Source organism: Cannabis sativa, chromosome 8 (assembly GCF_029168945.1).
Source record: "Cannabis sativa cultivar Pink pepper isolate KNU-18-1 chromosome 8, ASM2916894v1, whole genome shotgun sequence".
Taxonomy (NCBI): Eukaryota; Viridiplantae; Streptophyta; class Magnoliopsida; order Rosales; family Cannabaceae; genus Cannabis; species Cannabis sativa.
In genome coordinates, this window is record NC_083608.1 from 30,802,406 (window position 1) to 30,829,917 (window position 27,512).

The following is a 27,512-nucleotide window of genomic DNA, read 5'->3' on the forward strand; positions in this document are numbered from 1 at the left end:
ATTTGGGTCACTTAATCTGCTTTCTTGTAACATACTCCATCCAATTATTGTCTCTTTTCTTATGAAAAATGTTGCCAGCTAAAATACAAAGACTAACTCAAAAAAAAAAAAAACACTTGAAGTTACTTAATTGATAATCTTGTATGGGTTTTAAGATTATTAAAGTGATTTAGCTGTTAAATCACATACTAAAAACTGATATAGCTCTTTGTTACGTTAATGTATAGCCTTGTATGTAGCACATGGAACCTATCTCAAGTACTGTAATTGCAGATTTCGACAACTGTTTTTGTCCATTTCCTATTGGAATTTAGTAAATACCACTTGAAGACTTCTCTATACTCTTGACTGAAGATATAAATTTTGAATTATTCAAATGTTTATGATACCCATTCCTCAAAACAGAGAAAAAAAAAAGTTATTTGAAAATGAAATCAGTTGATGTTTGGGACAGTGAGTCCAAACACTTTGTGACAATAATATTGAGAGCTTACTATTTTCTTCTTTGTTCTCTCATTGCAGTTTTGGGTTTGTTCTAACGGCTTTTTGGGTAATTAGGGTATGGTTTGCTTTAAAACTTGTGACTTTTTAACTGAACGAGAATGACAAATAGCTAAAATTTGCTCATAAAAATTAAAATTAACAAACTCAAAGTTATGAAAAAAAAAACGTGTGCAAAAAGTAAAAATTAAGCAATTATCAACCAACAACATTTTCAAAAATAAATAAATAAATAAATAAATAAATAAATAAAAGAAAAAGAAGCGAGAAGAGACAAATTAAGGGCATTACTAATATAATATGTGTGTACCTCTAATTTCTACATAAATTATATATTATGAGTTATAATTAATCTCACTGTAAATATATTTTTAAGTGGGATCATGATATGTTTATTTATGTATCATATAATATATAATTTAGATGTACAAATTAGAAATGTATCTATCATTAGTCGTATGCTAAATATTAAAACATAATTAATCAAACTTAACAATATTGGTATTTTTTTTCGCAAAGATAACAATATATTGGTATTTAAAAGAATGAAAAGAGACATAACAAGATGGGTTTTGTGTTTTTTTTTTTTCAAAAAAATGAAGATGGTTGCTGTGTTGAAACAAGCATTAGATTCCTTAACACATGGCTAAGAAGCTAGGCCCAAAGATTGGTCTTCTTCTAGGCATAGCAACTACCCACCACAACTAAAAAAAGGGGCAGCTGCAACATTTAATAAGGGGACAGGTATATGTCTACAAATTTATAGAGTTTTTTAGAGCAAAATAAGCATTCTCATATAGAAATGAAAGATACAGGAGCTCAAAAAGGAGAAATGCCACTGAATTGAAGGGTCACAATCTTTACAAATTGTTCTTAATGCATTGTATTCCTTTTTGAAGAAAGAAATTTATTATTATTATTATTATTATTTGAAAGAAGAAGTTTATTATTCATTTGGAACAAAGCATAAATAAACCATTGTAATTCTGCAAAAATAAAGTGACAAGTAGAAAACTAAAAGGATAAATTGTGATTTTGTAAGGAAAAAAACAAAGATCAATAAAAATATAGAAAAGAAAATAGAGATATTTTTCTTTTTGTGTTTTTTGTTTTTTTAAAAAAATTCATGGGAGGTGGGTTGAAGCTTTGATGGGCAATTACATAAAGGAGAACCAAACAACTGTCTGTTGCTCTGGTCTGTGACACATGATTTGCCCAGGAGAAAAAGGTAACGCTAGAAACAAGGAAAAAGTAAAAGGTGACTTAAGAGGTAATTATAGGTATGGAAAGCAAACAAAGCCAGCCCCCTCTCTCTTTTTCTTTCTCTCTCTCTCTCTCTCTCTCTCTCTCTCTCTCTCTCTCTCTCTTATTACAGTCATTGTATTTGGCATTTTTGCTCAAGTAAAAAAAAAAAAAAACTTTGCAACAAACCCTGTTTTCTTTCCCACCTTCCTTGACCTGGGTGTTATCATTGAGTGAACCAGACAAAGCTTCCTCACACCACCATCATCAACACCACCACCATCATCACCACCACCACTATCATCATCATCATCATCATCATCTATTCATACCAGAGAAAAGCTACCTTCTTTAACCTCTTTCCTCTCCAACCCATTTCATTTCTTACCTTGATTAGACCTCTCCTTCCAAAATGCCCCTGCAACTTTTCATTTGGGTTGGTTCCACAGTGAATCAACCATTTTCATGTTTCCCGGAAAATGAGGGAAAGTGAAACAAAATAAATTTACAAATAGTTGAAAACACGCACACACATTCACTAAAGTCGTCACTTCTCTTTTTTGACCCATTCAATTGGTTATAACGCCTTTGTCATCTGCTCTAGCTAATCTTCAGCATTGAACAAGAAGATGAGGAAGAACGGATGGCAGCTCCCGTACCACCCTCTCCAGGTATGGTTTAGTACATTTCTTCTTCTTCTTCTTCTTCTTCTTCTTCTTCTTCTTCCTCAAGTAGTATAGTGGCTTAAGCAGCCTTTGTTGTCTTAATTTCACTTCTGTAGTTATTTTATTTTATTTTTTGTCTATGAAGGTGGTTGCTGTTGCAGTGTTCCTAGCATTGGGTTTTGCTTTCTATGTCTTCTTTGCTCCCTTTGTTGGGAAGAAGATGTTTCAGTATGTTGTGATGGGGCTTTACACTCCTCTTGTAAGTCATTTCTCTTGTTTATGTATATTTTCTTTTTGTTGGGTTGAGGAGCTGAGATCTGATAGTTCTCTGTTTTTTTCGGTTTATTTTCTTGGTGATTGTTTGTGTCTGCTAAGTAGATTTCTCTATCTTTTTCATGGGTATTGTGTTTTCTTATTTTCCGCTGATTTTTCTGTAGATCCATTCAAGCGTGTTATGACCCTTTAACTCTAGCTTATAAGAGCGTATAAATTACTTTTCTGTTTTTCTTTCTTTCTCAGATCCTAGTATCAGATAACAGTAATGTAGGGATTAATGCTTGAGTTTCATTGGAATTTAATGGAATGTTGCAATTGGGTTCAAGTTTTGAACAAATAAACTACTTTTATTAACTTCAGAGTGCTTATTGCTCAACAAATTGGTTGCGTGGCTTTAGACAATTAGAGGATATGCTATCTGATACTGAAGAAATCTTCGTAGAAGTTGAATGTGGTTATGTTTTTTGCCCATTATGACAGCTCTTAAAGTAGGCCTTTCAATTATTACTAAAGTGCACTTAATGGAGTCACAATTACTTCAATCTTTTATCATTTGGATTAGCATGCAGTTCTCTATCTTTTTTTTTTTTTCTTTAATGTGTTTAATTGCAATCTGAACTACATATGGCAAATTTCGTATTTAATATTTAGCAAACTCCTGTTTTCAGATTATATGTGTCTTCAGCCTGTATATTTGGTGCGCGGCAGCTGATCCTGCTGACTCAGGAGTATTTAAGTCAAAAAAGTATCTCAAGATTCCAGACACTGCTAAGCAATCTGGACAAAAGGACTCTAAACTGGGTGGTGATTCAACTCCATCACTACATGATGCCGATGCTACAAAACTTGGGGACAAACCTCTAGATGAAGATACTATGGGCAAAGATGCAACTTCCAAAGTCTCAACAATTGATACCGAGAAGAATAATACATCACCACAACGTTCATCTTGTCTCTTGTTGGTTTGCTCTCCATGTGCTTATATATGCGGTTGCTCGGGTTCCAGTGAGGAGTCTTCTAGTCTACAAATGAGTGAAGAAGGCATGTTCTATTGCAGCTTGTGTGAAGTTGAGGTGTGTTGGACATAGATTAATAAATGAACATTATTGTTTTTATTTGATTGTCAATTGGATACCTCGCTAAGGTTTGTTATGTCGATAAACCTTGTAATGCTATGTTTGGGTCTCCGAGGAAACAATCTGTTTCTTTATAAGTAAGAAATGACAGTAACCTGCAGAGATTGAGTCCAATTTCATTAGCTCATATTTTCACTTCATTGTAGGTGTACAAATACAGTAAACACTGCAGAGTTTGTGACAAATGTGTTGACCGCTTTGATCATCACTGCAGGGTATAATTCCATTTCTTTGTTTTCAGTTTCTTCAAATTGTTTTTTCTGTGCTAATTCTCCTGACATAAATGCATCTGTGCTTCTTGTAGTGGCTTAACAACTGCATAGGGAAGAAAAACTACAGGCAATTTTTCACTCTCATGGTTTCCGCTCTTCTATTGGTAAGCATGAGCCTTTGTTCTTGTCTTGCTAAACTTCACATTGTCACTCAAACCCTTGACCGTCTACCAATCCCATAGATCTCAGTCTTATGGAAACTAAATGATAGGCACTAAATCCACTGCTCACCGCCTATACAGTATTCAGTTATTTGTCTTGTCATTCGCAATTTGATAGCAGTGCTTAATTACCCTTAGGTAACTTGTTCGTAGAGCTTAACATCACTACCCTTGTGAATAGGAAAAGTTTGACTTGCAGTTGCACTCCCTACACTGCTTATTTCACGTACAGTGCTCAACTCAGTGTTTGTCACAACTAGTTTGTTTTAGTAACATGGATTTGACCTTTCCATTGACCCAGCCCAATTTTCAGCCTAGGGAGAAAAGTGAAAAGTGACTTTTAATGAGTACTTCGCTAAATGATGGCCATACACAATTTAATTGTTATAACAAGTTTGTGACAGATATTCTGAATTGCGGACAAATTTTGTGGTGCTCCAACTTTTTTTAAAAGTTCTCCATCCATTTTCTCTCTGATAACGGGGCGTCCTTCCCATCATCTTAAGAAATAATCCTTAGATGAACTTCACTATACCTATTTGGCTTTGTGAAAGATTCTGAAATTGTACCTATATTTTCTCACAAGATTCTCTGAGGAAATCAAATCTTTTTCCTTTAAGATTTTGGCTTCCTTGACTTCTTAGTCAATGCCTTTCACGGAACACCTAAGTATAGACTTGTCCCTTATCTATTATGGTTTGCCATTTTCCCTTTTTGCTGCCGTAAGTCCTTCAGGCTCTCAGCCAGTATCTGGAGATCACCTCAGAGTAAGCATTTTATTTTCATTTTCATTTTCATTTTAATTGATTATTGACAGGTCTGTACATGGTTTGTGCACCTTGGGCTTGAGATTGCAGCTTATTCTACAATGGACAACTGGACTCCTTGTGCTTATCTGCTGCTTTCTTGAGAGGAAACAATTCTCTGTGGAAATCGCAACCAAGTTGGGAAGCAGTTTCTCTATGGCGCCATTTGTTATTGTTGTGGTGAGTACTATTGGCATGAATTTATTCTAATTTAGCTGTTAGTATTTAGTTTAGTTCAGATCAACCTTGTTGACTCAGCAGTGGGACTCTAGACTATTTCATGTAATGTTTTTTCACATAGCTTCCATCATAATTTTAATACATTTAATTGAATGTACAGGCACTCTGCACCCTCTTGGCAATGATTGCAACCCTACCGCTTGCACAACTTTTCTTTTTCCACATCCTTTTGATTAAGAAGGTGAGCTCCACAGTTATTTCGTATCCCTGATCATATGCTGATTTTCTTGCTGCAGAGGTTCAATTATATTCAATTTTTTTTATGTTCTGGTATTTGATGTAGGGAATAAGCACGTATGATTACATCATAGCTTTGAGGGAGCAGGAGCAAGAGCAAAATGGAGTCGGAGGGCAGCATAGTCCCCAAATGTCTCCTGCTAGCTCACTTACTGGATTAAGCAGTGCAAGCTCTTTCACTACATTTCACCGGGGTGCCTGGTGCACCCCGCCACGTCTGTTTCTTGAAGATCAGGTAATCTTGACAAAATAATGATTTTCCAAATTTCTGATATATGTTAAGGTAGCTTTTTGTGATTCATCGCTTTTTCTGATAGAGTTGGTATTTTTTAAGTTCAAAATTACCTACTTTTGTTGAATTTGTTCCTTTCAGCATATAATAGAAAGAGCTTAACCACATTGCTTTGTTTGTTTACTATCTGTTATTTGTTTTCCTTCCATCAGTTTGATGTTGTGCCACCAGAGACTGGCTCTGTTAGTTCGTTAGGAAAAAAGGCTGCAGGAGAGGAAACAATTAAAAAGAAAAATCCTGCAGCGGTGAAGATCAGTCCATGGACTCTTGCCAGATTAAATGCAGAAGAGATTTCAAAGGCTGCAGCAGAAGCAAGGAAAAAGTCCAAAATCTTGCAACCTGTGATGAGAAGTGATGCTTCTTATGGCCTAGAAGCTGGCAGTAGCTTTGGCAGCAGTGGTCGTCGAATGGTTCCAAGGCCTGACAATAACAGAAGGCGCATTAATAAGCGGGTGCGACTTCCAGCAGAGCTGCCTATGGAACCGCTTACTAAGATTTCAGCTATACCTGTTACCAAAGGCTACGCTGACACATCATCTAGTTTGGCTCCTCTTCAGCTTGAAGCACGAAGTGCTTTCCAGACAAGCCATGCTATGACAAGTTCAGTAGGACTTGTTGCTTCTTCTCCTGAGAGTAGTTTAGATTCCCCTGACATCCACCCTTTTCGAGTATCCTCATCAGGGCCAGAAGAGGCAAGGCAGCTCACAGGACTGTCTGCTACTGGTATAGCAGCCCAGAATGGATTCCCTTTGTCAAGATCCACAAGTGATGGTTATGAAGCATCGGGCGGGGAAGACAGTGATCGGGTTCCTACTAGATTTGTACAAAGGTCAACAAACTGGAGTAATGTTTTATTTAATTCTGATGCAGATGAAAGATTATTTAAACTGCAAGCATCATCTTCTGGCCTGTCTGACCATAGAAAGCTATGATCAGTTGTGATTTTAGTGAAGGTTTAGGTCATTTGGATTCTTATCCGAAGAGGAATTGTTCCACTTCCAGTATTCTTTCATTTGTGGGCCGAGGTAAATTGGTTGTGAGACAGGTTTTGAGATGGACAAGACAGGAGAAGGGGTCTGTATAGTGTTTTAAGAGTTGGATTTTAACTAAGTGACACATACTTTTGTAATTTGTTTAAGTTTCATTGCAGCCATTCTGATTATATGGGTTTTCACAGATTGACCCAACTGCAAAGTTTGCTGCAGTATATTGCTAAAATTGCCTTCTCTGCAGGCTTTTGTGAAGAAAGGACTTGGTGTGGTTTCCTTTCTTTCAGATCTGGGAAGACAATTCGTTTGTGCTGGCCATGGTTTTACACTTTTCCAATCAATGGCAAGTTGGAACTAAATTACATGTATTTGAATCGTAAGTAGGAACGAACAATTTAGGCAATACTTTGATGATGTGTGGTACTTGAGTTGATGATTTGAGTCAAGGTGAACATGTCAATTTATTTGAGTTGGAGGTTGTATGGAATGATAATCTCTTCTATAAAATCAAATTTCTTGTCCCAAATCTTATAATAAACAAAATAGGAATAAATATACTTGTAATAAGAAGAATATGTTTCTCTAAGCATGCAGTTGATTTTGGCATTCAGAATCAATAAATAAATATTTTTTTAAAATTGTGTTATAATATTACAAAAAAATTGTGGGCCAGCCAAATAAATAATTATACATTCCAATAAAAAAATAAAAAAAAAAGTAATGTGCGGCATAAATACCTAAGTTTAATGCAAATAAATACTTAAATTTAATTTTTGGCCCATTAAATGTTAAGTCGATATATCCACGTGTCATTTTTTTTATTGGTATATTTAAATTATTTTTTTTTAAATAATAAAAATTTAATGACTTGGACCAATCAGGAATTGCCACATAACAATTTATTTAACAAGGTACTTACCTTAGTTCTAAAATTATAACTTATGTATTATTATCGCAAAAAATTAAACTTAGATATTTATTTGCAATTGGGAGTTAAATTTAGGTATTTATACCGCAAATTACTTTGAAAAAAATTACACAAATATCTTTTACATACACCTTCAACCCACACGATCTACACTTCCTGAGATCGAAACCTTCATGCGATGCAATGAGATCGACAACGATAAAAAAAACTTCGACAGACGAGGAAGCACCATTAATTCCAGCGATGTCACCTGAGAAGAAGAACAAACTCAAATCGAAAAGCAACCATAAGTGACAGAGAAAAAATCTACAGAAAAACTGGTATGAAACATCAATTCAACCCTGATTTATAATTCAAATTCCGTAAAACTAATACTCCTAAAAAAATTTTACAAATTCATAAAATGTAGATCTGTAAAAAATAAATCTCAAGTTCCAAATCAATCCAAAAATAAGTATAATGACAAAATATATATCACTATAATAGTTAATACTATGATTGTTTCATTAACATTTTTTTCTAAAATTTTAACACTAGATTTATTCCGATCACCTTTATCATTCATTTTGCACCACAGATCTGAAAATATTATTTGTTTTTTTTTATATATATATATAGTTGTATTATAGTTGGTCGTCAGTTTAAGGATTACTTTAATAATAAACGTATCAATAATTACAAATTAATAGTTTTAATCTTATTAACAGGTATTTTATATTAACAATTCATCAAAATATTCTCATAAAAAATATTTATAATATGGTCAATATTTTTATCTTTTTATATTGGTTTAGTTAACGTTGGTTTAAAGTATTGTTACAGTTGTTTCTTCACTGAATATTCTTAACGTAGAAAAAATTATTCATATAAAAAATTGTTAAATCTTTTTTTTAACGATGTTCAGTCGCATTGTTCATATATAGTTGCCCCTATGTGTTAAATTCGTCGCATAATAGTTGTGCTACGAAAATATTATTGTATAAAAAATTAGGGCTCGAAATTGACAATACACGACTCGTATTGAGAAATCTCCATTGTGGTAAGTTTTTTATATTACATATTGGTTATTTATATATGTGTTAAAGTTCTAAAGTCGAAGTCTAGCAACACATGCATTACTTTTAATGAATTGTTGCATTTTAGTTTCTCATCAGTTTTTGTATAGTTGACTTACCATAATTGCATTTTGAAAATTTCAGGAAGGGGACCCAATTCTATTTTTTATATTTTACAATGGGTAGTTTAATCGAGGCTTGAATTCTGTAAATTACGAATCTAGTAGCGAATTTATCTCAAGGGATCGCAAATATGAAGAACTAGTACATAAATTGAAACAAGTGCTGGAATGCAACCAAAAAAATACTCAACTGTAACTGAAATACCAAGTAAAACAAGGTTACCAACTGTTGAGGATAAAGGACGGTCCAAGCCAATTCTTTTACATAAAACTGAAATTGAAAGGACCTGATTTTACAAGGCATCCATTGTGTGTGATACAGAAGACCAAGGAAAAGAAAATTTATAGGTGCATGGGAAACAAAAAAATAGAATAGGAGCAGCAAATGTGGCCAAAAAGATCACAACTGGAAGACATGCCATAACAAAGCGACTAGATATTGAGAGAACATTAATTTGAATTCTTTAATTTTTTTTGTGAACTTTTATAGGCAGAAATATTACTTTAAGACATTATTAGTTTTTAAAAAGTTGCATAACAATTGTTTTATAGTTAAATGCCATATCCAAATTGTTATAAAAAAATGTAAAGCATTAACAACACCGTATTTAAAACATTACTTAGAAGTTCAAAAACCTTTTCTTATTACATTGAGTAGCACGTTGATAATTCAATAGTTTCCCAACCGTTGAATGATATTTGTATAGAAGGTGATACACATAACACATAGATTAAAAAAGATTCAAGTGATTTCTCCAACTACTTTCCTAGATATAATAATTAGAGATGTTGAATAAAAATTATTCTACAGTTGGATCAAATATTTTATATATCATCATAAATAAAAAACTTGCACAAAAATATATGCATTAAAACCCAAAATAATACATTGTCTCAAACGAAGATAACAATCTGATATCTTGTTCTTAAACAAAAAGAAAAAATAATTTAGAATCATAACATCAATCACTAAGTCTTAACATCTAACATTATAACAACAAACAATAAAAATAAAAATAACATTCAATGGGCTATAGAAATCGGACCAGAATCACCATACCCTTATTCTTCCCTTGAACATTCTTCATAGACTTCTTGCAAAAATCACCTATAGCGACTTGAAATCTCATCTTGGTTGGTTTTTATTAGATGATCTCTAAGTTTTGATCTCGAATGGAAGGGCTAAATTTTTAGGAAAGTCAGTTTTTAAGACTTCTAGGATTGTAATTACTGGATTAAATAGAACCTAACCCAGGAATCTATGAATCTAATAACCTAAAAATTTTCCTTAACCCTGAAATTATCCAGACAAACAAAACAAAAATTACCTAAAAAATAACCAAACAAAACAGATAAGGGGAACAATCAACCACCAAGACAAAACTACAAATACCGAAAAGAAAAGTATAAGAAAAAAGAGGATGAGCAACTCACTGTTTTGATGAAGATTTCTGGGCAAAGAACTTCACGATTGAGATTTTGATGACTGAAACGATGGGTCCTGAGAGTCTCCGAGGCTGAAGATGAAGTCTGATGAAATACGCAAGAAATAAGTCAATGACAATGAGGGCATGCAAGTTGAAAGGGGAAGTAATCGTTATTTGTAGAAGAAATTAGAAGGTCTGAAATGCGAAAATGGCAAAATAAACTGATACTTTTGATTTTCACACTCTGTTATAGACCACCGTTAGATCAAAAGAAATATGATCTAATGGATGGGAACATTGCAAAAGAGAACAGTCAGAGCATTTAATGCTAATGATGTGCCTCGAAGTTCTGAACCGCCAAAAACCCAAAACATGCAATTTTTCAAAAATAGGTTAAGACAAAAACACCCTTGTAATCATTTTAAAAAGTTCTTTTTAAGGGGCAATTGTTATACTCGAAATTTGGGTATAACAACTACATAAACCATATAGGTACTCTCGTCCTATATCAAAATCTGTCTAGTTCACTAGAGCATAATCAATACTTATTTCTTAGATTTTGTATTGAAATTATAAAAAAGTTTATTGGTAATTAGGAAATCAAAAAAAATTAAGTACGAATGCAATGATTACACATAGAAAATTGTGGAAGAACTAAATCATATTAAAACCAAAATAAAGTATCAAAAAATATCCACTAACACCCTAATAAAAAGTCTAGCTACTCATCTTCATCATAAATAGTCGACAATAATTAATTAAGAACATAAGGAAAGAGTAGAAGAAAAGAACTCATCGAAAAATATTGATGAAAGTCTCCAGAGCTACTTTTTACTCAATTTTTGTCCCTAATGATTGTTGATTTAAAAAGTATCAAAAGGGTCCATTATATAAGGTTTAAACCTTAATTTTTGCCATTTAAAATAGGCGGGTTGCGACACTACCTTGTAGTGTCGCGATGCTTGAAGCTTAATTTTTGGCAACGAGCTTCCTTGTACGATGAATGACAATGTTTTAGCCATAACTCTTTCAATATTACTCGAAATTGAATAATTCAAGATGTTTTGGAAAGAAAAAAGAGAGATCTAGAACCTTTATTCATAATATTTTTTCTCAAAGTGAACGCATCATAGTAAAAAAATTTCTTGAAGGTTCAGACTTGATTTTCGATCACAAACAAAACGTGTTGAGTATCCAAAATTTAGAATTTTTCACCACTTATATCCTAGAAACTCAAATTGCATGATAATTTGTCATATTCATCTCATTTAATACACTTCTTCTCATTTTCAATTCACATTATGAATTTAACCATTTAAACTTGAAACAAATAGCAAAACAAGCGTAATTCTGCACAAAATGAATATAATCAATTGAAACACTCCTCTAAAACACTTTATAAAATGCAACTAAAATAAGCCTATCAACAAACAATGCGAGTGAGGATGCCATCAGATATGGAGGATAGCAGCCAAGAGTTTAGGAGTTGATCCTGAACCTCCCAATTAGTGAATCTTGGATTGATTTGGCGACAAACTTCATATTTCTAAGTGAGAAATTTGCACGGAGGTTAAAAGGAATTAGAGGTAAAATCCTAAAAATGATGACCTCTGATTGTAGAGAGGATCTGAAGACGCCATAGAAGGAAGTTGTTATCATCATGTTTCATAAAAACTTTTTGAGAAAATACAACATGAGTGAATGTTAGAGCCGTCAGAGCAGCTATGAAAGAAGTCGAAGAACAACAACTAAAAAAATAGAGAAAGCGATTGGAGAAGACAAGAATGGCAGGAGCAAAATTGTTTTTATAGCTCTGATATCATGTTAAATATTGAAACGAGAGAAAGAAGAGATTGAATGAAGTGTATTCTCATTACTAAATTTGTGAGCTTCGACTCTATAAATACAAGATGAAAATAATGTAAGTTTTGCTAACCTATAACTAAAACAGTAAGAATTAACAAATGTACATAGTCTAATTCCTAACTAACTCTAACAAACAACCAATCTACTTAATATTATATTTAACAATTTTTAAATATATATTAGGAAAATTGTATGGTACATCCCTTAAAGGGATGCAACAATACACCCATATCGTTTTCGGTATCTAAAAGAATATTTTAGTCAATTTTTTTATGATTGTGTATGTTGTAGTTATTTAAGACATCCTGTAAAACTTTGATAAATTTAGATTAATTCAACACACCAAAAATATGGTTCAAACTGTCGGTTGCATGTGTTAGGCGTGAAAGGTAAAATCATCAAATCGTAATCGACCATCAAAAAACTGAAAATTCAGTGCCATATCATCACCAAATTCAGTGGTCGATTTTGGTTTTCTAAATCAAGGCAGTCGATTTTGGTTTTACAATTTAGAAAATGGTTAACCGTAACCGAGCATATTTACTATATAAATATACATCAAGAATATTTGTTTAGTTCAATGGTGGGACACTTCCTTTGTATGTAAGAGAACATAAGTTCGAATTCCATATGCTACACCTTAATATATTTTAAAAATTTACAACATTAAAAATGTTGGTATTTAAGAATCAAACTCAAGACTCAATACAATGTAAAAGTTAGGGGTGTACGTCAGTCGATTTATGCTACATTTGATTCAACCCAATGTAAAGATTGGGTTATAAAAATCTAAGTGCAACTCGCCCAATTAAAAAAAAAAAAGTAAATAGTAACCCGTCCAATGAAATTGATCAGTTTGGTCAAGTTAACCCGTCCAAACCGACCACTAATATTTTTTCTTATTTTTTTTTTTTATTTTTACATTTAATTGTTATATTTTAGTTTGTAATAAAGAGACAAATATATAGATTGAATTCAAAGTTCAAATCAACTACCATAAAAAAGGGATTTTTTTAATATTATACCTAAAATTAATTTTATTTACAAAAATAGCTTTAAGAAAATTATTTGCACAAACACCGATGTGCCATGTTAGCATACGCACCGAAAGTCAAAATAATTATCGAAAATAGAAAAATCTAAAATAGTCTCGTTTCAATTTTTTTTTTTTTTTGCTTTTTGGGAGCTTTGAAAAAAGCAATCATTTAATTGCTTTTGATATGAATAAGATATCAATTGGTTACTTTTCTATTAAAAAATTATTTCAAAATTTTACACACATAAATAATAAAATAATTATTTTAATATGAGAAGAACATATATTTTTCTGTCTAAGAAAAAAAGACAACTAATATTAAAAGTAACTTTTTTGTTTTTTTTTTTTTTTTTTTTTTTTTAATAAAAAATAATAAAATTTTAAACTTAATAATATTCAACATATCAACCAAATATCATAAATTATTGTAATTTTTTTTTATTATATTGTATTTTTTAGTAACTTATGAAATTATTTGATAATATTGAATGTTGTTTAAGCTTCACAATAATTTACTCAATGATTAAAAGGAACTAAAATGTTATTGTAACCAACCGAATTTTACCACTTAAATACTAATTTCTATATTGTAAATTCTTCTAAAATAATTAAAATTTCATAAAATGCCTTAAATAACTACAACATATACCACCATAAAAAAAATAGATTAAAAAATTATTATAGATACTGAAACAATAAAAGTTGCTTTAGTAAATTAATATAATAATAAAAATAATATTATTTAAAAAATAATATAATAATAGAGTAATTTTTTTTGTTGTGGTAGAAATGAAAGAGATTATAACACTATATTTAGTGTTAGTAGTAGTACATCACCAAATTTGGGGTATATGGTTGGAGATGGCCTTACCTGACTTAAGATGTCATAAGTATAATAGTTGGCAAAGTTTTGTTTGAAATGTGAGAAAGGATGCTATACAGTATGAGCAATGACATGTAGTTTCTATTTTTTACAAAAATTACTGAAATCAATGGCAACAATTGGCTTCAAGTATTTCTATTGACTAAATAGGTACCATTCACAAAAGCTGAAGGGCAAATGACATGGCAGCTCACTCTTCTTATTTACAGCCTGCTGAGGCATCCATTGCCATGTCGATTTCTTTCTAAGAATCATAGATACGCACTGAAGAGCGGATTTCCTGACGACAAAGGGGACATTTTGGTGTGGCTGCATGTTCAACTGATATGGCACAACTTTGGCAACATACTAGATGCCCACACGGAACAAATGCTGATCGCCTTCTCCTAGTCAGGCAGATGACACACAACTGTCCATCTGGAACATCTGTTGTATCGTCCTCTTCTGAGATGTGAAATTCATTATCATCATTGGCAGGAGGGTTTGATTGCTGATGCCGCCTTCGCTGTCTCCACTCTTTCAATTTATTCCAGTTCCTGTTAGTGATGGCCAACATGTAGGATTACATATTGTAGCTCAAATATAGTTACCGAGATCATCAAGACCCTTGATATTTCATTTCAAACCTTTTTAACAGACCAAGCCAGCAAATAACTTACAAATTAGCAAGTAAAAAATGGGAAGGAGTTAATCAGAAGGGAAAGGTAAACCTCGTGTTAGTTTGTAATTGAAGAAAAATTAGAAAAAGGTGTGTAAGTGAAACAAATAAAGAAATTGTGAAATCTACCAAGTTTAAAAAGAGTAAGAAGAGGCAATGCTTATCAAGTGGAAGGTATTACCTCACAACAGCATAGCCAAGAATTCCAACTGATAGAGAACCAAGGACAGCACCACTTAACAACAGAATTTTGGAACGGAAAGCAAGATCCACAACCATCTCATCCTTGGTCATTTCAGTCCTGGAAAAGAAACAACAACACTTATTCCACTAAATACAGGATGCATCTCAAGTCGAAACAAATCGTATATTGAGGCCAATTAGAAAAATCAAATTCCAATCCTTTTACAGCAAGGAGTAGCAGTTTGCTAGAAATGAAGAGAATAAGTGAGTTAGTGAATGTTACAAAGGATCTTCAAACCAATGTCTTGAAGCAAATCCTCTTACAGAAAATAGGGAAGATCCTTGCACGAATTGATTTCTGGAGTTCCATCTTTAATACTGCACACTCCAACAGCAGTGATATCTTTTCCCAATGGAAGAATTTTCTCTTCATCAAGTAGCCCGACCTTCAATAAATATACAAATAACTCTAATGAGAAATTAACAAGATATATCAAGAAATTTCAAAACAAAAAATAAAAATATAAGGGGAGACTTGAGAATTTACAAGCAAAATTTATGTTTAGCAACAAACTCACAGGGAATTCATGACCAAAAAGTGCCTGTAGGAATGTGTACGGAGATGCATTAACAGGCTGCAATTGATGATAAACTGTTGTGAGAGGTAAGGGATGCTTTAATTTATCAATGTTCACTACTATGAAGTCTGAAGCTGGCCATTTTCCACCTTCAACAAGAACGAAAGGAACCTGCAGGGATAAAATTAAAAACAGATAAAACTCCTAACAGTTCATAAACAAGATTTTATGCTGCTAAATTCAATGAACAAACTAGATTAAATATATCAACAACTATAAAACTTCCCCGGCTTGGGTAACAACCTAGCTAAAATCTAGAAGTAAAACATATTGACAAACCGTTCGTAATAAGGTGGATTCTTGTTCCCTCCAGGATCTCGCAAATATGGAACGCAAATCTGAAGTCCATCCAAAGAAACCTTTCCATTCATTGTATATGCACTGCACAGCATAAAAAACATAATTTTAGTATACAACATAGAGTTGAAAATCTTTAGCTCATTGATCGAATCATAATGCCAAAGTACATCGAGAGAGTGGGGGATAATGATCATTTCCTCCTTTGTAAACTCAAAATAAACTTGTTAAGCCTTGTTTTGGAATAATTAAAACAAAAAAAGTGCTAGAAAATAGTACATAACAGCAATTATGGGATAACTTTGTCCTTCTAATTTTGTATATGTGATTGATATGCATTTAAATCCAGTAAATTCTAGCATTAAAGCTGAACAGTTTGCATAAGCGTTACTTTCACAGCGCAACAAAATGGGCGGGTGGCTTAGTGTAAAAACGGAAAAATAATATTGCTAATTTCACTTTGTCAATTTGACAAACATATTCAGGGCAACCCATTTTGCAGTACACGATTAAAACCACCAGTTCAAATAGAATGTTATTCCTCTTTTATGATATTATGAAACTCAGGAAAACTGCTCGTCATTCTTGCTACGTTTCAGAAACTATTCAAATACTTCTCTATTCAACAAGAATCAGTAAATGTCCTAGTTGACTTGTCAATAAGCATGAAAGAATAGTCAAAGTTAACTTGGCACTCCTACTCTTATCCTGTTCTTACTTCCTTAAGGTATAAAAGAAAAATCCTAATATATGTGCTAGTTCCATTCTCAGCAAAGAAATTACATAGATATGAAAAAGGAAAATAAGTTCAGCGAAAGTGTAATTCAAGACAAATTCAGCCACTTACAGTTTGAGTTCTCTGAATGATAACGGCTTTTTCTCCAGATTCTTGTGAAACCAAGACGCTTGGTCTCAGACTCTTCCAGCTTCCGTCTATGACCGATTTTGCCTCTACAGTACCGCGGACGATCAAGATTTTTCCATCAGATGATTGCGATTCGTTGGAAGTATCGGAATTGTCGATGGCCATGACGGAGCGAAGGTCGGATACTTTGACCGAAGGTGCTTTGCGGAGCTTTTTGAGAGCAGAGGAGGTAGTTCTGTATTTGAGGATAGAACGGACGGCGGCGTAGGCTAAGGCTAGGCCCAAAACGGCACCGTCGCCGGAGAAGGCGAGGTGGGAGAGTAAGGACAATAGGGCTTGCTCTTGCGACGACATTGGGTTGGTTGTCGTTCTCTCTTTACATTAAAGAGGAGAGACAGCGGTTTCTAGCTGAAGTGGAAGAGAAGCAAAGACTCGCAAATGAAAGAAACAAAATTCCTATCTGTCTCGCCGATGTTTGGAAATAGTTTCCGTATGGAGGGTTTTTTTTCCAAATAATAATAATAATAATAATAATAATAATAATAATAATAATTAGGATTTTTACGTAAAAAATTATGTATCTTAAACTTTTAAGATTGTTAAAAATGCTCTGTGAACTATTGAGATTATTAAATTTAAGAATTTTTTTCTAATTTTAGTAAAAAAGTCTAACATGGTTGAAAATTTAGGGGACATGATTTAATATATATTAAAGTTCGATGGGCATAATTTGTCTGGGGAGCATAATTTAGTACATAAACAATCACTGAAATAGTAAAATTAAATAAAATTAAACAAAAGTTCTTAAATCTAACAATCTCAATAGTTCAGGGGGAATTTTTAACGACCAGAAAAGTTTAGGATGCATAATTTAGTACATGTTAAAGTTTAAGAGATGAAAATCCTAATTAACGAAAAAAAATAATTATAAATAATAGATAGAGGGTATTTTTGCTCACCTCTATCAATTTCCCCGGAAGATTATTATATTTAGCCTAAATCTCAAAACTAAGGCCAATCACATCAACATTTTTTCTCTATTCTTTCAATTATATCACTAAAATTCTATTTTCTTTATTTACATCAAGTTTTTACATTATATGATACATCAATTTTTCTATGTAGAATATTGTAATCTAGATCTAAACCCTAATTTATTCAAAAAAAACTAAACAATAGAACAAAGATTAGCAGAAGCGTACTGGAGTCCATAAAATCGACTTTGGAATAGTTTGATCTTCCAATTTTGAAGTGATTTTTTTTTTTTTTTGTAACCTATCTCTTGATGATGGGGTTTCAAAAGAATAAAAAGATACGATAATACAAATTAGGGACTATTACCTGTTATATTGCCAACTACCAAAATACTTAGTAATATTTATTGACTATTTCTATTTGACCCCTCATCAAATTAGAAATTATCCTTATGGTATCCACATATTAAAATCATAACAATCACGCTCTTAATCATAAATTTTATTCAGAAATAGACCACATAAATTAAACTCATTTACATGATGACCCAACATATATTTATATACACATTTGTGGTCCCAAATAAATAAATTTCTAACAATCTCCAACTGGGCCACATATGTATACATATAAATGTATTAATCTTATTGAGCTCATAACTTTATCATCATAATTGTAGGCATGTGTAATCTCTTCCATTAATTATATCAACATAGGATCAAATCAGTTTTCATTGTATCAATCACAAGTAAATCCATTAATGGTCACAGATATTGACATAGTCAAACGACATAAATCAATCTGTTGGGATTTATTCCCTAAAAAGCTTCTAAAGACATTTTTGATTATTAATAAAGAGTTGAACATTTTAATATATGCTTGAATGTTAAATTATTAATATTTATTATTGAATAATTTATATTAAATATCAAAAATTCCTTATTCATATATAAGATTGTGGCTTGTAGTTGTGCAGAGAACTAAGACCACTTAGCTATGAATAAAACAGTCAGCAACATATTAAAATTTAAGAATCTTTATTCAATGGTTGCTAGTACGGTTCACTGATGTCCGTCCTTCGGTGCAAGTAATCTTAGTTTGGATTACGAATGTAGTATGACATTAAAGTAAATGTGTTGTATATAATAGAGATTATATATGACAAGGATCAATATGAATGAAGCTTTCTTTATTAACACACCCTTTATCATAAAGACCTAATTCATATCATAACGATGATCAATAGTAGATCATCTTAAATCTTGAGTTATCATGAACTCATGTTCGAGTTCATGTCGTTAGTTTTTTTGATTCACTCGTTAAAATTTATCAGAGAGGATGATTCTTACATCTTCTGTTTTTGGGAATCTAATAATATAGATGGTTGGGAACATGATTTACAATTACGAAATCCTAACTTTCTCAACGAATCAAAAGTTAGTTTCCTCTATATGTTAATTCGATTACTGGAAAGTTGCGCGCAAATTCAGATAAGATCTTGAATTATACTTCCACTAGTGAATTAACGAAACTAAAGGATAAAAAATTAATTAGAAGGGTAAAATGGTAATTTGACTAAAACTATTTACGAACCAACACATGAAGGGCTAATCACTGGAATCGATTATATTAATAGACACTGCAGTTAAACTCAGTAAATATAATTTTATAATTACTAAGAGTTCAATTATATATATAGTAGAGTAATCCTAGAATTAATAAACAAAGATTATTTGGTTGATGAGACTCAATACATAATCTAGTTTATTGGAGCTTAGAATTATAGGTCCATGGTCCCCAAATCGCCACCTTGAAACACTGTCAAGGGTAGGGATAAAGAATTGTATAAAGATGTTTGAAATAATCTATTTTGAATTAGCAAAATAGTAGTTATTTATTTTTGTAATAAATAAATATTTTTTTCAAATTAATTAAATAGGGAAAAGATAAAATTTGTCAAGACAAGATTTGTTGAGACAAAAATTGTTAAGACAAAAGACATCAACCTTATCCAAAACAGCACGGTAGGCGCCTAGCTAATGTCCTGTCCTTTTTTTTCTTTTTGGGTTAATTAATTATTTAATTAATTCAATTAGGTAAATATCTAATTTGAAAAGTGATTATAGATATTTTAAGGTTATTGTGATATTCTCTCAAGTAGTTGAGAGAATCTGTCATAAATATTAGTAACCAAATAAAGCTATAAATATTTATTTATTTAACTAATTAAATATGATTTAATTAAAAGGTTTTTAACTATTATAAATAGTAGCTTGATTTGAGAAACCTGAACACTTAATCTAAACCTAAATTTTTGAAATTTATAGAGAAAAAGGAAATTAATTTTTCTCTCATTTGTTCTTGCTTATGTGTTGAGAACTCAACAAGAACAAGCCTACAGATTTTATCCTAATAGCCCACACTATTCATTGTGTGTGGTGGAATAATTTGGAAGACACTTGTGTGAGTCCAATTACAATTTTCTCATCATCTAGATTAAGGGATAGAACATGCATGAAGTCTCGAGGATACCCTGATAGTTATCAAGAGGTATTTATTCTAAACTAACTATTTATTGTTTTGATTTAATGTACACACATCTAGAGATCCATTGGGATATGGTAGAATGATAATCAAATAATATGAAACTCTTTCATTGCGTACCTGATTTAGTACCATAAAACCAATAATTAGTGTTAAGAGCAGTTCCATGAATGTGTATACATTAAATGTTGTGTGGATTTTATGCATTTATATATATGTGATATGTATGTGAACGGATAGTTATATTATTGTGAATGTATGAGAAGTGATGAATCGTTAATTAATTGGGTGTAGGTTTTGTTAATATTATTTTTTAAAAAATAATGTAAGCCAATTTGGGGCATAAAATTTTTATGTAATTTATTTATGAAATTATTTTACGTAAAAATTGTACCTATGTAATATTCATATCATGTAAGCTCAGTTTCTAATCTTCGAAGCTGACCATGCACGTCAAAATCACATCCATGTGAGCTCGAGAATTATTCTCCAGCTATGCATGACCAACCACCGCTGGTCTCGGGTTCCGTGCCCCTCCTCCACAGTGCGACGTCGAGTCAGCATGTGCATGGCTGCTAGGACCTACGGTCCTTCTTTTGTTTTCAATGGTGCGTCTGAAGTAAAAGTATATATATATACTTTTTGGGTCCGTTACATTCATTTGGTTGTACGGTATATGCAGCAAAATGACTTAATTTTTTTTGGATTTTTACATGGTTTTATATTTTTTTACTTTTATACTATGACATGCTTATTTTTACTTTTAGGGTAAATACTATTTTAGACCCTGTGTTTTACAAAAGTTACCAATTGGACCCTCTGTTTTGTTAAATGATAAAATGAACCCTGTATTTTCTAAAATGGTGCAAATAGGACCCTAAATTGTTTTTTTTTTGTCAAAATAAAATTTAATAATAATCAGTTCTGTTAACGCAGATTTTCGTTAACCAAAATTTGAGCCTCACAATGATAATCTCACAAAAAAAAAATGAAAGCAGAAAAGGAAGAGATATGAAGACAAGGGATTTTTTACGTGGTTTTGCAGTTAAAATTCTGCATAGTCAACGAGTCAATCTTATTAGATTTCTGATAGTTTTCTCAGGGCCTTTCTTGTATGATTTTTCCGTCCCTTTTTTGATCTTACTTGCCACTATTTATAATCACATAGTTGGCAGTTAATTACAAGGTTGACTGTAATCTTTTTACAACGATTATCCCCTGAAATCATAGGGTTTGATTACATATCACGTAGTGTAAATGCGGTTGTTATTGGAAAATCATATAGCTGTGACTTTCTCGCTTTTACTGGGTCAAAATGATCGTGTGTTTTAACACGTCTTTAATTGTTACGTCCGAGTATCTCTCGACAGGAGCTTAGTTCCAGTGACCATAATAGCGACTTGGAGCCTTTTTCCTTATCCTTCCGAGGTCGACAATGTACGCCTTGTTGCTTATTTGTTTAAAAGCTTATCGATTTAATCGAAGTTCTCATTAACAAAGAGTTTCTCAAAAGCTCATTTGAATGTTAGCTTTTAACTCGTTAGGATTGTAAATCTCACTGAGAAGATGTTTGAAGTTAACTGGGGGAAGTTACAGGAATGTGCCTTCCCATAGCGAGATTGGCATCTCACTTATTGGGTCTCGAGCCAACCCGACTGTTATACTGAGTTTGTACGTTATATACTAAGTGTTTTCGCAGTCGACATGCATCACTTTCGTCTTCCTAGACGTAACGTACTTGATGTCTCGCTATATGCATTCAATGACACATGCTAAGCAACAATTTTTTTGATGAATAAGGAAATTGTATTGCTCAAACTATCAATTACACTCTCAGTTTATGTACAAATCCGACTGCTATACCATATGCATCTACTTACAGAATATTACAAAAAATTACAAATTACTCAACCATTTCTTATCTGCTTCTTTTGCTTTGCTTGGCATTACCCTGTTAATCTCCTTTTGCTCCCCTGTTTTACTTTATTTACAAATGACAATGATTTGCCATTGCTTTTGATTCCACAGAACATCATTCCTTGCCTCCCATACCTGGTATACTAAGGCAGCCAGTATTGTCTTCATCATGCTTCTTCTACTTGCTGAAACATTTTTCATCTTGCTAGCAGTTTGCAGCAGCTTCTGCAAGCCGACTGCTGCTGTCCCCCAGTTCAGCTTCCTCTCACTTCCATCAGGCACTTTCTACTATACTCACAGTTAAAGAATAAGTGCTCAATAGTTTCTTTTTCTTTCTCACAGAGTAGACAAGTTGCATCTACATTCAGATCATATTTACTAACTATTTCTTTCGTATTCAATCTACCCCACAGCACCAGCCAAAGAATAAATTTATGCTTAGGAATAATCAGTCTATCCCACACATAATGACACCAAGACTTCTTCTCTGGGCTACTGTATAGTAGCTGATAATTTCTTTAAACACTAAATTTCTGCAATGTAAATGCAGCAAAGTCAGTTTTAAGTTTCAGCTGATTCTTAACTCCAACTAGCTTTTTCCATGACTAACTAAAATCTGTGGGAGCTATATAATCCCACCAATGTTTGTCCTTTAGATACACATTGTGTATCCATTTAACAAACAAACAATCCTTCTTATTAGTTATATCCCATACATATCTTGTCATGGCTGCTATGTTCCACTTTTGAATGTTTCTTAGTCCAAGACCACCAGCTCCTTTAGGTAGGCAGATATGCTCCCAAGCCACCAACCCGGGTCCTGCACCTGCATGAGTCCCTTTCCATAGGAAAGATCTGCAAATTGCCTCAATTTCTTTGGTAATAGCATAATCTGAGCCGAATATGCATGTATGGATATGAGCACAACATTAATCAAAGTCGCTCTCCCCATATAAGACAAGTTTTGGGTGCTCCGCACTCTTATCTTACCAACCATTTTCTCTAGGATAATTTGACATTCAGCAGTGGATATCTTCTTTGAGCAGATCGGTATTCCAAGATACCTGAATGGTAGTGTACTTCTTTTGAATTGTGAGGCCTCTAGAATTCTTCTCACTTCATTATTTGACATGCCAGAGCAATAGATGGCAGTTTTCTGTTCATTTGGCATCAGACCCGATGTAGAAGAGAATAGCTTTAGCCGTCTCAACATCAGCATGATTGAAACAAAATCTCCATGACTAAACACGAAGAGATCATCTACAAAATAGAGGTGATTCAATTTCAAAGATGAACATCTTTCATGAAACTTAAAACCAGGCCAATCACCAACCTTCTGAAATATCCGAGACAAGTACTCCATCCCTAATACAAAGAGAAGAGGAGACACGAGATCTCCTTGTCTTAACCCCCTCTTTGCATTAAAAAAGCCACACATAGAGCCATTTAGTAAGAGTGAGAATTTTGGTGTCCTAATGCAAATCATTATAAGCTTAATGAATTGATCAGGAAAACTGAATTCCATGAGCATTTCTTCAAGAAATCCCCATTCCACAGTGTCATATGCCTTCCTTAAATTAATCTTGATCATGCAGCTTGGCTTGCAATTTTTCCTCCCATAAAGTCTCACTAGATCCTGACAAACCAGCACATTATGAGCAATATACCTCCCATGAATAAACCCTCCTTGATTATCAGCAATAAGATCCGGTAGAATTCTCTTTAACCTATTACAAATAACCTTAGTGGCAGTCTTATAGAGGACATTGCAGCAAGAGATTGGTCTGAAATCCACCACACTCTTTGGACAAGCAACCTTAGGGATCAAGGTGATAGTTGTAGTGTTAATTTCCTTTAACATCTTCCCAGTTGACAGAAAAGACAGGATAGCAGCTATAAAATCTGATCCCACCAAAGCCCAATTGTCCTGATAGAAAGCGCTTCCAAACCCATCTGACCCTGGTGCTTTGATGTCTGGGATGGAGAACAAAGCAGCTTTTACTTCTTTCTCTGTGTAGTCGGCCACCAAAGTGGACTTATGTGCCTCTGTAATCTTGGGGCCCAAGTTCACCACAGACTTTAAAACCTTTCTTCTATTCTGCATACTGGTACCCAATAAGGCTTCATAGTATCCCAAGAAAGCTTTCTGAACCCCTTCTGGAGAGTCTTGCCAAGTCCCATGCTCATCCTCTATCGAGACGATCTGATTATGGATCCTCCTAAATTTCAGAGAAGCATGAAAATAGGCAGAATTTTTGTCTCCAAAAGTAGCCCAGTTGATTTTGGCTTTTTGAGATAAGAACATGGAGTAGGCTTTATGGACTTCATTATACTTCTTACTTGCTTCCTGTTCAGTTTTTATCAAGGTTAAGCTCTGTGGATTCTTGCTCAATTCTTCTTGAGCTGTTATTAAATCATCTTTTGTAACCATATCAGCCTTGTGGATCTCAGAAAAACCTTCTCTGTTGATCTTTTTCAACACTAACTTCAATCTTTTGAGTTTGGTGACTATTTTGTACATTTGCGAGCCTTGAACCTCTTCATTCCCTCTTTTACTCACCTGCGTATCAAAGGTTGGGGCCATCTTCCACATGTTATAATATTTGAATGGCTTCTTTCCTGAACTCTTATTTTGGTATATAGATACCAACAAAGGGCTGTGATCGAAGGACAATTCAGGTAAAAATACTGCTTCAGATTCCGAGAAAGACATACACCAGTGTGAGTTCACCATGGCTCTGTTGATTTTAGGGAAAATCCTATCATCTGGTTTTTGTTTATTATTCCATGTAAAAAAAGAGCCTAAAAGCTTCAAATCAGTCATGTCACAATTTTCCATACACTTCTTAAGTCTTTGAGATGGAATGCATTTAGCTTTCCTACCCACTCTCTCATTTGCAAACATTATTTCATTGAAATCCCCCATAATGATCCAAGCCTCATGAATTCCGTTTGCTATTTTTTTCCAAATCATCCCACATTTCTTCTCTTTTATGTTCTTCATTAAATCCATAGATGAAAGTTGCATAAAAACACCATTTTTGTTGCATTAAAGTAATGTATCAATGAACCAATTGACTAGAGCAAAACTTTATATCCAATGTGAACATAGAGGGTTGCCAAGCTATGATTATTCTTCCCTTATCTAGCCAGGGATTATTGTTAGTAAAGCACCACCCTTGAAATAGACTACTATAAAGCTTGCCCATACTTTTATTCTGAACTTTAGTTTCTAGGAGACTAACCAACTCAACCTTCTTAGAGAAAATCAATTGCTTGATTTCTTGATGCTTTTGTTGGCTGTTAATCCCTCTCACATTCCAACATAGTAATCTATCCATTGGAATAAGAGAGTTCTTGTTAGGTTATATTTAGCTTATGTTTCGGGTCTTTAAAGTTAGCATTATCTCGTCTATTGGTGTCTTTTGGAGCAGTTTTACGCTTGATTTTCATTATTTTAGGTTCCCGGGGTGTTAAAGTTCAAATTCAGTCAAATGGCGAAAAAATGGGACAAACTAGAAAAAAATTAGAAAATTCGGCTCCAGACCCGTCAGTAGTCGCGACCTCCAGAGAGCCAGGTCGCGAGCCTTTTTCCTGGTCGCGACTCTGGTCGCGACTTCGAGATTTGGCAGAACCTCTGATTTTCGAGGTTTGCCTGTAGTCGCGACCATCTTAAATGCTAGTCGCGACTAGGTACGGAAATCGCAGATTTGACCTAATTTTGATTTATTCTCAACTTGGAGGCACATCTCTCATCCCTATATAAGGAATACGACACTGAAGGTCAAAGCAAGCAGAAGTAGACCTAAATAGTGGATGCAAGTGGAGAGGAAGCTATCTTGAAGACCTGGAGCGATATCACCTTCTAGTTTCTTTCTTTTACCCTTAATTTCTTCTTTATGTTTAGTTTTGTTTCTGAATTAATCATTGATGTTTTTAGAGTTATGTTGAACGAAATTTCCCAATAAGGGAGGATGATGAATGTTGTTTAAGTTTATGCCTAGTTAATAAATAATTGCCATTCCTTCATCTTATGTGTGAATACTATTTATATTTGTGTTTAATTCCATGTGCAAGCTTGATCACCTTTTACATGTTTAATGATCTCAATTCGAAATCTGAAAAGTGAGAATTGAGAATGCTAAAATTTGGATAGTCTAGGTTTTGATGTGAAACGAAAGTATTTACATAGCCTCAGTGACGAATAGATTATTGCTTAATGCTGATTTTGTGTTGATTTAATTAAGAAGTTAATTAGAGAACATATTATTTAGAACCTAAAAGATCTGAAAAGAGTTAGGTTGATTTATAATCTATCATTCACATTGGGATAAGGATAGCAATTAGGTATTAACATTGGTATCTTATCAACAGGATTCACCTCCCTAATCTCTCATCTTGATTTTTTATTTAATTTTTTGAGTTATTTACGTTTAAATTGCAAACTTATTATTTTACCAAATAGAATCATAAGTATAGTTTAGTAGTACTTAATCCAATTCCCTGTGGTTCGACCTCACTTGCGTGAGATACTACTTGATTGCGTATACTTGCGTAATAAACATAAAATTCGTAACAAGTTTTTAGCGCCGTTGCCGGGGAATTGTTTAAAGATTAATATTAAACAAAATTATACTAACTTCTACTTTGGTATATTTTCTCTTGCTGATTTTCTAACCTTTTTCTTGCAATATTTTCTTGATCTATTACAGGAATCCTAAGTGTATGCGCCGTCAAGGACAAGCTGTCATATTACCAGTTGATCCTGAAATCGAGAAAACTTGTAGGAGAAACCGAAAGAACAAGAGGCAAGAAGGAGTTTCAGCAACTGCTGAAACTTCAGAAATCATGGCTGCTAATGTGAATGCTAATGCTGCAAACAATGGAGGTAATAACGGTAATAATGGTGGCGCCGTGGAAGATCAAGCTAATGGCCGTAGCTTGAGAGATTACATTCTCCCTACTCTGACGGGAGTGCAGTTATGTATCAGGCCACCGACAGTGGATGCGAACAACTTTGAGATCAAACTTGCCATACTTCAAATGGTACAGTCTTCAGTTCAGTTTGGTGGCCTCCCTTCTGAAGATCCTAATCTGCATCTCTCTAACTTCATGGAACTTTGTAAAAGTTTTAAAGTTAATGGAGTTAGTGATGATGCCATTCGACTGAGACTGTTCCCATTCTCGCTCAGAGAACGAGCCAAGAGTTGGTTAAACTCCTTGCCACCCAACTCTATTGCCACCTGGAATGATCTGGCAACAAAATTCTTGTCAAAGTTCTTTCCTCCAGCAAAGTCTGCA

At 33.4% G+C, this 27,512-nt stretch overlaps 2 protein-coding genes across 4 annotated transcripts; one reads left to right on the forward strand and one right to left on the reverse strand.

The window, feature by feature from the left end:
• The first annotated feature begins 1,279 nt into the window (after positions 1-1,279).
• Positions 1,280-7,343, forward strand: LOC115699410 (probable protein S-acyltransferase 22). 3 transcript variants are annotated; one of them, XM_061102767.1, is made up of 10 exons: positions 1,280-1,781; positions 2,348-2,414; positions 2,554-2,667; positions 3,353-3,757; positions 3,967-4,035; positions 4,125-4,196; positions 5,111-5,239; positions 5,400-5,480; positions 5,583-5,771; positions 5,981-7,343. In XM_061102767.1, exons 2-10 carry the CDS (start codon positions 2,373-2,375, stop codon positions 6,758-6,760), a joined length of 1,881 nt encoding a protein of 626 aa, XP_060958750.1. In that variant the 5' UTR covers positions 1,280-1,781; positions 2,348-2,372; the 3' UTR covers positions 6,761-7,343. The 3 variants fall into 3 exon arrangements, with proteins under 3 accessions (XP_060958750.1, XP_060958752.1, XP_060958751.1); XM_061102769.1 differs by having other exon boundaries at positions 1,280-1,771; XM_061102768.1 differs by having other exon boundaries at positions 1,463-1,729.
• A 6,623-nt stretch (positions 7,344-13,966) lies between these two features.
• On the reverse strand, positions 13,967-17,264 carry LOC115701398 (E3 ubiquitin-protein ligase SPL2). Its single transcript, XM_030629185.2, has 6 exons — positions 16,758-17,264; positions 15,893-15,994; positions 15,554-15,724; positions 15,300-15,421; positions 14,974-15,093; positions 13,967-14,670 (listed from the first exon to the last, which is right to left on the reverse strand). The coding sequence occupies exons 1-6, from the start codon at positions 17,127-17,129 to the stop codon at positions 14,379-14,381; spliced, it is 1,179 nt and encodes a 392-aa protein (XP_030485045.2). The 5' UTR covers positions 17,130-17,264; the 3' UTR covers positions 13,967-14,378.
• Positions 17,265-27,512: the final 10,248 nt, after the last annotated feature.

Excerpts from the sequence above, each read along its gene's own strand:
- LOC115701398 (XM_030629185.2), bottom strand. The coding sequence starts at position 17,129 with ATGTCGTCGCAAGAGCAAGCCCTATTGTCCTTACTCTCCCACCTCGCC. Across the intron at positions 15,995-16,757 it reads TCATTCAGAGAACTCAAACT|TGCATATACAATGAATGGAA; the intron begins GTAAGTGGCTGA and ends TATGCTGTGCAG. Across the intron at positions 15,725-15,892 it reads AATCCACCTTATTACGAACG|GTTCCTTTCGTTCTTGTTGA; the intron begins GTTTGTCAATAT and ends TTATCCCTGCAG.
- LOC115699410 (XM_061102767.1), top strand. The coding sequence starts at position 2,373 with ATGAGGAAGAACGGATGGCAGCTCCCGTACCACCCTCTCCAG. Across the intron at positions 2,415-2,553 it reads TCCCGTACCACCCTCTCCAG|GTGGTTGCTGTTGCAGTGTT; the intron begins GTATGGTTTAGT and ends TTGTCTATGAAG. Across the intron at positions 5,240-5,399 it reads CGCCATTTGTTATTGTTGTG|GCACTCTGCACCCTCTTGGC; the intron begins GTGAGTACTATT and ends TTGAATGTACAG.